Here is a 13,516-nt window from a genome sequence, read left to right on the forward strand (position 1 = left end):
CTCCCCTTAGATGCTGTCACTCTCCCCTTTTTGTCACATGGATCCACATAAAAGCCAGGGATTACATTTCCCGCTTGTCAGCATCAAATTCAGTTATTCTCCTCCCATGCTTCTCTGCATAAAAATTCCAATCATCTGCTTCCCCTCGGCTCGTCACCTTCCCATCCTGCTCGTGTCCTCTTTTCCTTGGCGATGCATCCAAATCAGCATCCTAGCCATCTCCTCAGTGTGGGGCTGCTGAGCTGAGAATGAACAAGAGCGGAGCCTGGAGTGTTTCTTCTTGAACCCATTTTAATTGGACTGCAGTCCCCTGCTATATTTCTGTTTCTCTCATGGGTGTGTGTGTGAATGCATGGATGTGTGATTCTGTGTTACTTTGCAGAAAGCTGTGACCTCAAAAGTCCTGAGCAATAGATCATAATTATGTTCTCACACAGGGAATTGGAGTCACACACATACAACTGGCATTCTTGACAGTATTCCATCCATGAAGTTGGCCGGTAGATGGAAGGTTGTGTTAAATCTCGTACAAGAGAATACAGCTGAAAATGGTGCTTCAGTATTATGGAACTCAATTAAAATATGTAGCTTAGGTTGCCCTGTTTAGTTGAGTCAGTATTGAGAACAAAAAGGCTGAAATGGCATATTCAGGGCAGTGTGTGGAGATATATTCCTATTCAGTGATGCACTTATTACCCCCTCCAATGAGGTTACGCTTTGACCCTTGTTGGATTACTATAATACTACTACAATAGTTAGCCTGATGGTGGCACTGTAACGACCACGATTACATTTAAGCCTATAATTTTTGAACCATAAGCCATATATTGAAATTATTTTTCCCTTTTAGTCTTTGTACCTATACATATATATATTAGGCCCACTTGCGCTTAACTACATTTTCTGGCTTTTTTTTTCTTTCTTATCTTTCATTTCGGTCAATTGGCACACAATTTTTCATGTAGACTGTCTGAATTAAGCCAAACAAAACTTTTGCTTTGTTTTTTGGTTATATTCTTTACAATTTAGCTAAAATTGGCCCGTAAACCTGAGTCAAAAGTGCTATATCTAGTGAATGAATTAGTTTATTGTTTCAAAATGTGGCCGGCATATGCTCAGACGCACACTACCTATACAAGGAAACATGAATATATTAATCTAATTTGTAACTGAATTGGTTGATGGTTTCTTTGTTACATTTCATCATTGAGAATCAGAGTCATAATTGGGGGACTGTTGGGCTTTACAGAGAACTCTAATGCCCCTCTAGTTTAAGTCTATGGTGGTTGATTGTACACTATCCATTTGGATTGGTGCATAAAGTGGCCTGTTGGATCAGACACGTCATCTTATTCTGCAAGCAGATCTAGCAATCTCTGACCCTTTGATTTGCCCCCACACAGACACATATCCTGCAGTTGTATCCCTGACCCCAACATAAGCTCATGCAACCCTGACAAACTGCTGCCTTCAATTGCTTGCCCTCATCCCTGACTGTGTGAATCATGCAGAGTTCTGCCATTTGCTGTTGTTGCAAGAGTAGTGGAATTGCCAGATGCTGCCTGTGGCTCCATCATGCTGTGGAGCTGTTAGTTTAGACAGTACACCAGCCAACAGTGATCTTTCTTTTCAGCAGGCCGTGAGCCCTCTGGCCAGAATAAGAGTACTACTTGAGGTTACTTATAAGTGTTTCAACCATGTCAACTTTATTTCATGTCAACTTCATTTCTATAGCGCAATGTCAAATATAATCTGGTCTCAATATATTGTATATAGAAAGACGAGGAAAAACTCCTGAAAAAACTTCAACGCAGCAAGACCCAAGTGATGATGTCTCGAATAATTGTGAACTTTGCTGTGTGTCTGTCATGTGTTTGTAAAAAGTTATAAGCATAAATAACAAGCCAAAAATACAGGCGAGCTTTAACGTTGCTGGTTAACGGGTTATTGTAAAAGAAGAAACCTCGGAAGAGGCAATACCAAGAGAGAGCCCCCCTCTATGAACGGCTGGGTGTGCAATAGGAACTTCCAGTGGGAATATACAAAAAATAAACAAATACATAAAATAAAGCATGCAAAGCAGCAAACACAAACAGTCATGCTTAATAATGTCAGAAAAGATCACTGGGTGTGATCCAAGGAAAGGTGGTCCTGCATGAAGCATGGAATCTCAATCAGTAGCTCAGACAGTTTGCCAACCCATGTGAGCCAACCTAGCCTAGCGCCTACTTCCCAGGTAGTTCCCGAGCAGATGAGAAACAAGGGCGGGTGGGTGACCAGGGCCCAAGATTATGTCAGCTTAAGTGAATCCACTCCCCGTCATGTTATTACTCACATTCCTTGTGACACGGGCTGATTAAATATTATAACTCATTCTAAAGCCTTGCTCTTGCTTTAGAAGTGGCTTAATAAGAGCAGTGGAGTAATGGGATCTACAAAAAAATATCAGGCACATTGTGTGCACAAAAATCTGTGCACAAATTTGTTAGATCTAGATTCGATTATTCTAATTCATTTCAAGACTCTCCAGCTGCACGTGTGTTGAGAAAAACTGGAAAAATATCTCCCATCTTGGCTTTGCTTGCTTTGTCTTCCAGAATAGAATTTAAAATCCTCCTGCTCTCTTGTCAAAGCTCTTTATGGTCAGGCTCCATCATACCTCAAATAACTCATAGTACCCTGTTACCCCACTAGAACCCTGGGCTTTCAGAATGCAGGCTTACTTGTGTTTCCTGGAATCTCCAAAAGTAGAATGGGAGGTAGAGGCTTCAGTTATCAGGCTCCTCTCTTGTGGAACTATCTTCTACAGTCAGCCTGGGGGGCAGACACCCTCTCTGCGTGAAGGAGAAAGCTTGAAACTTTCCTTTTTGATAAAGCTTATAGTTGGGGCCGGCCAGCCTGGCCTTGGACCAGCCTGAAGGTATGCTGCTTACGCCTAGACTGCTGGTGGATTTCCCATGATGCACTGAGCTCCTCTCTCTTCCTTTCTATCTGCATATCCATGTCATTGCATTTCACTAACTTTACTTCTTCCCCAGAGTTTTCTGTGCTCTCTTCTCACAGGTTGCTGTGGAAGCCTTCCTGTAGAGATGAAGGCCCTGTCCAGCTATTAGTATTAATATCATTAGTCATATTTATATTGGTGGTATCGTTGTTTTTGCTGTGCTTTACACAGAAAACATTTCTCTGATATTCCACAATGTGATGTGCAGTGAGTGTTGCCATCATTTCCCACTGCTGATAGATCACTTTCACACCCTAAAATTGTTTTGTTTAGGGTTTGAACAATAATCATACAATCATGGTGAAGTCCTCACTGCTTCAGCAGCTAGTGCACACATCGAATAGTGCCTGATGGCAACAACATGCTGCGACTGACTGGCTGCTTGTGTTCCATTGATCCGATTGCATTAATCAAGGTTGTTTACAGAGGAAACACAGCAACCAATGATTGATGACTGCTGGTAATTATGCAACAGGTGGCAGACATCACACCCCTCATTCATGGTGCTCCAACACAGTAAACAAAAGTAACCGACAATCTTGGCTATTTATAGACTGGTAAAGAAATCTCCCTGATGCCACTTATGCTCTCTTGTGAGGCATTAGGTTGTGTAAGAAAAAGTAACCAAAACAAGACAAAGTTTAGTAAATGCATCCTTTCGATTCTAGAAAAGTCTGCACATGCAAAATGTTAGAGATAGGCTCATACGGAACGTTAGAGCGAGGAAGCACAGTCTCAATAGAGTGAGTTACACTGTTGGGAGATTCTCCATCCACAGCCAGCAAGTGCCTAACAGGATCTCTAAAAGCGTGTGACCTGGCAAGCTCCATTGGAGTTGTCAATCCACTCTCCAATAGAGCATGATGAAATTCATGCTGTATAGGAGAAGGGATTCATGTTGGTTGTCTTAATCAATGTTGGCACTCGTTCTGTTTCCCCGAGTGTCTCTGTCATTTGATATAAATAGCCTGTTCTGCACTTCAAAAATACACCAATGCTTATAAAAGATGGCTATAATAAGCCTTTGTGCAACACCATATGGAATGGCAACCAACTCAGTGGTGAAAGCAAGACAGCAGCATGAAATACTGGAGGAAGAAAATCATAACTTCCTATAATGTTGGTAAGGCAGCCCTGCTAGTCATTGTTGGCTGGTTGTAATCTATTTACTCTGTTGAATACAACTTATTTGTCCTATGTCACCCTGCTGAAACACTTCAACACACAAAAACATTTGGTCTTTTGTGAAGACATTCAAATTTATAGTTTTACAGTCGTCAGACCTGATACTTGAGTCTTACTTCTACTTTACTAACAGTGAGAATGTGTGCATGCATTTGTTTTGCAAACATACAGGTTTTCTCCAATGTGTAGGGTAGGTGACCCACCATATCTGCTATGCCGTTTGGTGATTTGACCTACCCCCTCTACCACAGGCAAAGGACCTGAAACACTGTTCGCAGGGCAGAAGCTGAACGACAACGAGTGGCACTCAGTGAAGGTGGTCCGAAGAGGAAAAAGCCTGCAGTTGTGTGTGGATAACGTCACAGTGGAAGGTTAGTTGTCACAGGATACAGGGGGCTTGATTTGTAGAACTATGAAAACAATAATCAGGCTTAGCGCTAAGATACTGTTTTGGGTTAATTGATCTAAAATAAAAATGGATAAATTCTGTATCATTTAATGCACGGTAAGTACATTTAAATGGTTTGGATACAGAGTCTGTTCCTAGTAAGACGGCTGTAAAATGATAACGTTAGCCAGCTGCTGGAAACTCCAACAATTAAGCTTGGGTGTGTCAATGCAGGTATATAAATGGCTGGAAAACTGGATGACATTCGTGCTCCAAAAAGGGAACGTTTCGCATTGGACCTTGATGAACAGATTATTCACTTTGAAAGATTGATATACATTGTATTACTTGTTGAGAACAAAATTACATCAAAATGGTCTATGGAAACCAAAATATTCAACCCATTGAAAGCTGGATTCAAAATCACACCAAAAATCTAATTGATTTAATGTATTCAATCTGCCTAAATGCCTCTCAAATCAATCAGTGTAATAAGGCGTACTATGGTTAAAGTACCGAGGAAGTGCCTTATGCACTGTGTTCATAAGTAAGTGAGTATCATTGTTCTAAATGACATCCCAAGTGCTGTGTTCCCCCTCTTTTTAGGCCAGATGACTGGTGCCCACACACGTCTTGAGTTCCACAACATTGAGACAGGGATCATGACTGAGCGGCGCTTCATATCCATGGTGCCCTCCAACTTTATCGGCCATCTCCAGGGTCTGACCTTCAATGGTGTGCCTTACCTAGACCAGTGCAAAAATGGAGACATATCCTACTGCGAGCTGAATGCCCGCTTTGGCATGCGTCACATCATTGCAGACCCAGTGACGTTTCGAACGAAAGGCAGCTATTTAGCGCTTGCCACGTTGCAGGCTTATGCCTCCATGCACCTATTCTTTCAGTTCAAGACCACCACACCAGACGGGCTGATGCTCTTCAACTCTGGAGACGGGAGCGACTTTATAGTGGTGGAACTGGTGAAGGGGTGAGTCCTACTGCTTGTTTGGACATTGTTTTATTATTTCGTCAAATAATAGTTATAGCCATCTTTTCCTTTAATATGCTTATGCAGTCTATGTGATGTTGTATTTGTGCTATTATTTTTAGGCTGAATTAATGCTATATTTAATTGTTTTGAATTATTGATTACCTGTAGCAAGTAGGCGTGGTTTCCACTTGAATCCCGCATAGTCACCTGAGTATGGCAGCTAGTCTAGCAGTGTCAATGTCAAGTGACTGTGGTGAAATGCAATTTTGAACACACCTTTTCTCCACTCCCCACATCATATATTGCTGTAATTATTCTTAGTTTTGAGTTCAATACAAATAATGGAATCAAAATAATTTACCATTGGAAACCCCTTGTTGGATAAAACATGTATCAAAGCTTAAAGAAACCTTCGTTGGGAGTATGTTACTACCACCGCAGTCTGCAACCCGGCAGCATTGTCACCTGTGACTCATGGCTTCCTCCATAGAGACAGTGCATCTTGTTGTCCTCAATTTCCATTTATGGTGCCTTCAATGTATGGTTCTGTGAGCAATAATCAGTTTCCTTCAGTTGAAAGATGTACACACTAGTTGTGGAAAAAGGAACTGGGAGACATATTCAGGCCTTTTATTGAGAGGAAATAGTTTCTTCGGTATTTTTATGGGGATTCATTCACTGATAACTCCTAATGGAAAACTTTGAGCATGTGACATTTCTATGACTCGCCATGTTTCTGTTGAATTTATCTATTTATTTATGAATCCAATCTTCAATCATTTCATCGTTAAGCTAGGTACTGATGACTGTGACTTGTCAATGTCTGCCATTAGCAGAAAATGAGTTTTGATGAATCCTTTTCTGAAAAATTGCTTTATTGGCCTTTTAAGTCTATCTTCCTATCCTCCAGGCCAGCTATAAGATTTGTAATTATGATAACACACACACATTACAATTCCTATACTGACATCTTTCCTCACAGGTTCGTCCACTATGTCTTTGACCTTGGTAATGGGCCGTCATTGATGAAGGGCAACTCTGATAAGCCACTCAATGACAACCAGTGGCACAATGTGGTAGTGTCCCGGGACGCTAACAATGTACACACTCTCAAGATCGACTCACGCACCGTGACTCAGCACTCCAATGGAGCCCGGAACCTGGATCTCAAAGGTAATTCCAAGTCATTCAGTATTCAAGGTGAGATTCTTCCAGAACACATTACCACTGGCAGTGAATTACTATTCCAGTGCTATCCTTGTCTGTCCCTTAAGTGTGTTTGGAAGGTTGCCATGAACAGATGCCAGCTCAAATTAATCTAAATTAGACTTAATTTCAGGATTGCACTGGCTCCTATAATAGTTCTTTCATTTTCTTACACACCCAGAAGATTCTCACTTCATGAATGTTTCTCATTTATTAAAATTGATCTCTTCAATCTTGATGATTGAATCGATGAAAGCATAATTCTGATATTTTGCTGTGAATATGTACAGCAGAGTTTTTGCTTTCTATATAGATTTTTTTCTCTGTCCCTCTGAAAGGTTCATATGAATTTACACATTCTCGCTCAAGGATCAGAACATTTCATTGGTGTATAATCTAGTTTTAGCACTCTGATTTTGAATATGAGCCAGGGTACTAGGAGATGCGGCCAAGTGTAAGCGTTCTGCCTACCAAATAAAAGTGGACAGAGGGTGATATGAAACTTAACAAAATTCTGGAGACTTCCGTGCAACACCATCCTCTTCACCTTGAAATTAGAACCCCCACTCCCCCTTCAGTAGCTGTTGGCTCTGCTGGGACAGTGCAATAACCTAAACAATATCCTCTTTCTATCCCAGTATGACCCAAATCCAACATGCAGACCAGTGTGTTTCCCCTTGTTACTTTCACTTTCTCAAATGTGTGTCTGAATGAAAAAACATAAAGGTCACACCGGGTAGGTTTGACTTTCACCCATATCATGGCATATGTGTTTTGCCTGACAGCTTTACGTTTTTTTAAACTTTAAATTACCCTGTCCTTCCTGAATCATCTTGAACTAATAGCAATGGTTAGGACTGGATGCTCAGGCAATTGCAGGCCTTAGACTTTACAAGTCAGTTTGTGTTATTTTGATGCTCGCACACAAGGAATGAGTGACAGTATGGAAATAAGAGGAGAAAGTCAAGTCAGAGAGAAAGGGAGGCAATGATAGTACTCACTGATGAGAGAGGCAATGGACAACTGGGAAGAAGCTAGCGTTGCAGACAGGAGTGGTGAATTCCTGCTGTAATAATAAGATTTGCTCTTTGATTATGTTTGTGACACATTCCAGAGTTTGAAGCCACCAGCTGCATTGGAGATTCTGAGAAATCAAAAGGTGCTGCAACCATTTAAGAAGATGTTAATTACTTATGGACTTAGTTTGTTTGGGGCTTTATTGGCTTTGTCTTATGTGCTTTCATTGTGCAACTTAAAAGGATGCAAAAAGAGAGGGAGATCACATTGGGCTACCGACAAGGGTTTTGAATACTGTCCATGGAACAAGGGCGAGTGTGTGTCTGTAGATGCAGAGAATGTCGTAAGCACTGGTAAAGGAGAGGAGATATCCTTTTTTAATAAAAGCAACACATGGCTACAGCTCATAACATGTGGGAATGAGATCCCTGTAAAGCTGTATTGTTGTATTTCAAACTAGGAACGACACACAATGACATAATAAAGTCATTAACATGTAGACACGGTTAAATTATGACTCCTCCCCGGTACTCCCAAACCAGCAGGAGTCAGCAGATGACAGAAGGGGACAGTGGACTCAGGGTCCCAGTTCCGGATTCACTTTGTTATTATTATTATTATTATTAGCCTATGCCACAATAAAGACAGGCTCAAAGTGCTTGAGTGATTCCGATGAGCTAATTGATATCCTTTTTAGGCAACTTTCTGGTGGTGTGCTTCTTCCCTGACTATATTGATATGGGCTTGCATGTGACGTAGGACCCATATCGCCTTAATTTTTGACACTTTCTCTCACACAGCCCCTCTTATCTATCAAAAATGCTTAAACTGTATAAAATAATCCAATACACTTTCACTTCGCATTATTGGGACAACTGCTGTTGGTCAAGAAGGAGAGAGTAGCCCTCCATCTGTTATTTATCTGTGATCTAAACCTCTTTTTTTCTAGGGGTGGTTTCTTTATTTTGAGTCTGTACGGGATAGAGACGGATGCGGCTTGTGCAAGTGGGAAGAATAATAGTTGTAAATCTGGCTTCAGAGGTCCTTTAGTGGGGAGAAGATATCTCTATCCTCTGGTCCCTTGCCTAATTGTGCATTCAAACCATGCTCTGTAGTTCTGTTGTGACAATTCCCCTGCCTAAATATGATACACAGTTCAAACAATGTAATCCCACAAACACTAGACCTCACCATGTGTTCGTGGAGAATGGTGCTTAACATACAAATGTATAATCACATATACTCCACATATACTCCACTCAATTGTTTATATGCACTTACACACACAACACATCTACACACAAATCTATTCCAAATCAAACACAAACTAAATGAGCTACTATTATCTGTCTATTATTAGCAACTACATACCATACACAGTATATACATTGAATATTGCTACCCCCAATTATAACTAGAATCTTTCCCTCTCCTCCTTCGGATTCTCAGCCTTCTTTCTTTTTTCTTTAACTGCTTTTCTCTCACATAAAATCACAATAGCCACACACATGCACAAGCATGGCCACAAATTTGCACATAGGCACATATCACCACCAAATCTCTCTATCTTATGTTATTTGTCCTGCCTTGCATTGTTGCACCCTAACATGCACAGTACATATAGTATGAATGGACTTGCCCCCAAAATTGGGTTGGGAGTTTGATTGGTATTAGCGTGATGTTTGCTCGATAGATTCTCCCCTTCTATAAAGTGAGGCTAGCTGATACTCCTGAATAATCCCCCTGGCTGTGATGATCGTTGGTGTGGATAAATGTCACAGGTGGGGTTCTGTATTGCTTGGTTTCGAAAGCTAGAGGTAATTGGTATCTATTAAAAATTCTTCTCAGTTTCTCGGGTACTCCTGATACATAATGAATGTTTTTGCATTGGTTATTCTTCTCTTCGTCACTCACAGCGCTGTCGTAAATGTTTTTTTATTAATTTTTTAAAGCATTTCTCTCTTCAATCCAGAATTTGGGACTAAAGGCTGACTAAATAGACTGGACTATTGTTTGGCTCTATCCTGCTATGAAAAGGCCTGATGTAAATATTTATTATTCATAGTTTCTTATATTGTGGTTATACTTTTCATTTTGTTTCCGTGTCCTCCTCCATCCCCTCTATTTTTCTGTTCCAAGTCAATGCTCTCTCTGAAAAGATGGGCCAATTTGCTTTATTGCTGCAATTGGCGTTGGTGTTTTTTAGCCTCTTTTCCCCACTAACCCGTCTCACACTACAATTTACTATGGCATTACTCAGAACTGGCCTTCTTCCCTTTTCGTTCCTTCCCATCTCCCACTTCAGCTCCTTCTTTGAGCAAAAGCTTCCAAAACCAGAGGTGGAGACACAGACAGTGTTTGTCTATGCAAGTCTGTTTGTGCAGTTTATGCTCTATTCTTATGTCAAATAACTAATAAAATCTGGTGGGAAAAGCTACAAACAATGGAGAGAGCACTCTGCTGCTTTGTTCAATTGTTTTATTAGTGGGGAATATTTTCATTTGATATTATAGTAGCATTGTGTATTATTCTTAGGGGATGCATTTGTTGCGAATAAATTATATAATTGGCTACACATCAATAAAAATGTAATGATGCAATTACATATTGACTGGTATTTTTTCTCAGCCATGGAAAGAGATGTTGAGTTCACATTAAAAAAGCAAAGCGATAATATGCAGGCAAGGACGGAACAGGTTACTTCAAAAAAACTGCACACAGATGTTTGTTCTGTAAACAAGAGGGTCAAGGTTAGACAATGGTTTTTAGCATACATATAAGCAGACCGAACAGGTGAAAGAAATGTCATACAAGAAGAATGACAGCATGATTGAATGCTTTTGTGTCACCAGCAACAACTGCAGCTATCCAGACGCCTGGATAATATCACAATAATATTTTGGATAATATAATGGCGGTAGATAATTGTAGAGTCTGAGTTGGATTACAAGTAGTGTAGTGCAGCTCATAAGGATACATTGTTTAACACCTTGGTCCGGGCCCTTAGAAAGCAGTAAGAGAAAAATATTGGTCATAGACCCCAGACGCTATTGCTCCTGGCATGAGCCCGGCCAACAATAATGTCTCCTGATGAATGTGTCGTTGTCATGGAAACATTTGATTTTTCATGCCTGCCTTCCTTTTCTCCATAATTTTAAACAGTGGGCACAGGAGAACAGCCTGCCCCCTTTACAAAATAGGTTTTCTCTCAACGACAATGCCTGGAGCCACCAGTCTGCTGGAGAACTCATGTAACCAGCAAGACAAGCAAGAGAAACAGTTTGATAAGGTGGATATATTTTGGATAGATAGATGGATTTACTTTATTGATATACAGTATTATACGGAAATTGTGACACATCAAACATTTGTCATTGAACTCTATTACTCCTTTTAGTGCTCTCAGGCAGTCTGAATGACTATAACACTAAAAAGATAATTTTATAATCTAATAAATGTATACAAATAAGACGGCATTGGTTCACTCTCGCTTTTATACAGAGGGTGAGAAAAGAAAAAGAAAGAGAAAAAGGAAAGAAATATAAATAAGACCTAGGAAATTTGATACACATGTGGACTCGAAGGAGACGAAGCAACGGTCACTTGAGCTAGTGACTTGTACAGTCGTTGTCCAGGCGGTGAATAATGTTATTGCTGATGAATGATGAATGTGTTCTATGCCAAAGTGATAATAGTGAAGCCAAATTGTCACCGTTCGGTTACATCGGTCCATGTGCGTAACTCATTTCCAAATGTGGACTATTTTTATACATACGGGTGGGGGGAGAAACGCAAAGACAGAGAAGGCTACACAATTACTGGTCTGGTTACTTACACAGTGTCTACCATATTTCAACGCAGGTTCAATCTTATATATTCAAATAACCTCATATTGCCATCACACCAATTTAACACTGCGCAAAAAGAAATGATCATTTCCACCTCTCTGCTTGCTGGACTATTTCAGAATGGCTGAGGGACATAATGTTTTTTCTTAAACTCGAGAAAATCAAGTACACCATGAGGGGATGCACTGATAAGTTCTATCAGAACCATTTTTTTCCTATTTCACAGATCTACAGGCTATTCAAGACCAATGACTGGAAAGCTGAACACCAAACAGTTTCTTGATCGCAGACGGGCCAGTATGGGTGTGTGTGTGAATATGGGGTTGAGTTTGACTGGTGGGGGGTGGGTCGGGTCTTTGGGTAAATTCCATTTCAACTTCATTCACATTCAAACTGAAAGAGAGGAAGAGAGAGAGAGAGCATGGACCTGTGACTAAAACACATCACAACAATTTAAAATAATTAAAGCTCATTTTGGTTGACTTCAGTCATCTCCTTCCAGCATTGAAAAGACCACTATGTTGTTTCCAGAAACACACACACACACACACACACACACACACACACACACACACACACACACACACACACACACACACACACACACATACAAGACATGGAGACACAATACAAAACATAATTACATGCATTATTTAGCATCAGCAATTAACGCACTAACAATGACAACATTTATCCTACACCAATCGTGTTGTTGTGGCATCTTTGCAGATCTGTAATTAGCAATCATGATTCCCTGTACCTTCCTGCTGGCTGTCATTGTCTCAGCATTGCTTATAACACATGCACCGCCACTGCCTGACAGTCATCCATTTGTCCACGGCATATACTGTATATATGCGTGTGTCTCATCAACAATCATTCAGTCTTTGTCAATTAGAGCTGGCTCGAGCACATTCCAACAGAGGAGAGTAGAGATTGAAAATGATGGCGGCAGATTTTTAACAGAGCATTTAATGAAAATTAGTGGTTGGCTTTGTGTTCACATGAGGATTGGTGGGAAGGAGTCGGGTATTGTCTTGAAATCAGATGAAACATTTTGCCTTCATGTCCTATCCTCATTATCAAGCGGCTCTTAATGATAGATATAAATAATGTATATTTCCATTTTAGTAGATATGGGCAATACAGTACCTTCCCTTCGCTTGGGAACCAATTACAGCTTAGGATGAAATGCAGGTCTGTCTGGGCTGACAGGGTATATAAGCAAAATAATATGAATAATATAATAATAACATAACAGTTCAATTAGATTAAAAACCCTGAAAAAAACTTTCCAAGAAAAAAGAAAACTCCAATGTTTCAATCAGAACTAAAGCGTATTTGAATGGGTGTCAAGGGGTACTGCAGTCATGAAATTCATTCAAGTTGGATAATAATAAAAACAGATGAATGGATGCTGTAAGTTTTCCTCTATAACAAACAGGGATATAAACATTGCAGGTTTTCAGCTCATATTTTCCTTCTGAGTGATATAAGAATAAGCACTCAATGGCTCTCATGGGTCATTGAGTCTCTCTCCACTCTTTCATGACTCACATTTCAGAATACTACAAGAGGACATATGAGTGTACCATGTTGTGACATATAGATTAAACTTCCAACACAAGGATCTACATTTCATATTTAAAACTCCTGAAACCTATAATTGTGCTGCGTACCTGTTACTGTCAGTGAGTGTGTTCTTCTGTCAGAGGCTCTCCAGGGCTCTTTATCATGGCATCCTTATAGCATCCCTCCTCCTAGCTGAGAGGTTGTTATGGTAACTGTGGCGATGCAAAGGCGTTGGTCCCCAGCAATGTCTGGCAGCAGGTAATTGGTCCCATCTCATGCATTGGTCAGAACAGTTCAGAGGCACA

At 40.3% G+C, this 13,516-nt stretch overlaps 1 protein-coding gene across 2 annotated transcripts in view; it reads left to right on the forward strand.

The window, feature by feature from the left end:
* Positions 1–13,516, forward strand: part of nrxn2b (neurexin 2b) — a 372,419-nt gene that overhangs the window by 181,910 nt on the left and 176,993 nt on the right. For both annotated transcript variants that reach the window (XM_076143906.1, XM_076143905.1), the window contains 3 exons: positions 4,441–4,560; positions 5,184–5,565; positions 6,551–6,741. In XM_076143906.1, coding sequence (XP_076000021.1) covers positions 4,441–4,560; positions 5,184–5,565; positions 6,551–6,741 — 693 coding nt within the window. The remainder of the gene's footprint in view (positions 1–4,440; positions 4,561–5,183; positions 5,566–6,550; positions 6,742–13,516) is intronic.

This window comes from Genypterus blacodes, unplaced genomic scaffold, assembly GCF_046128005.1.
Source record: "Genypterus blacodes isolate CSIRO-AG114 ecotype Tasmania unplaced genomic scaffold, CSIRO-AGI_Gbla_v1 ptg000027l_1, whole genome shotgun sequence".
Classification (NCBI taxonomy): Eukaryota; Metazoa; Chordata; class Actinopteri; order Ophidiiformes; family Ophidiidae; genus Genypterus; species Genypterus blacodes.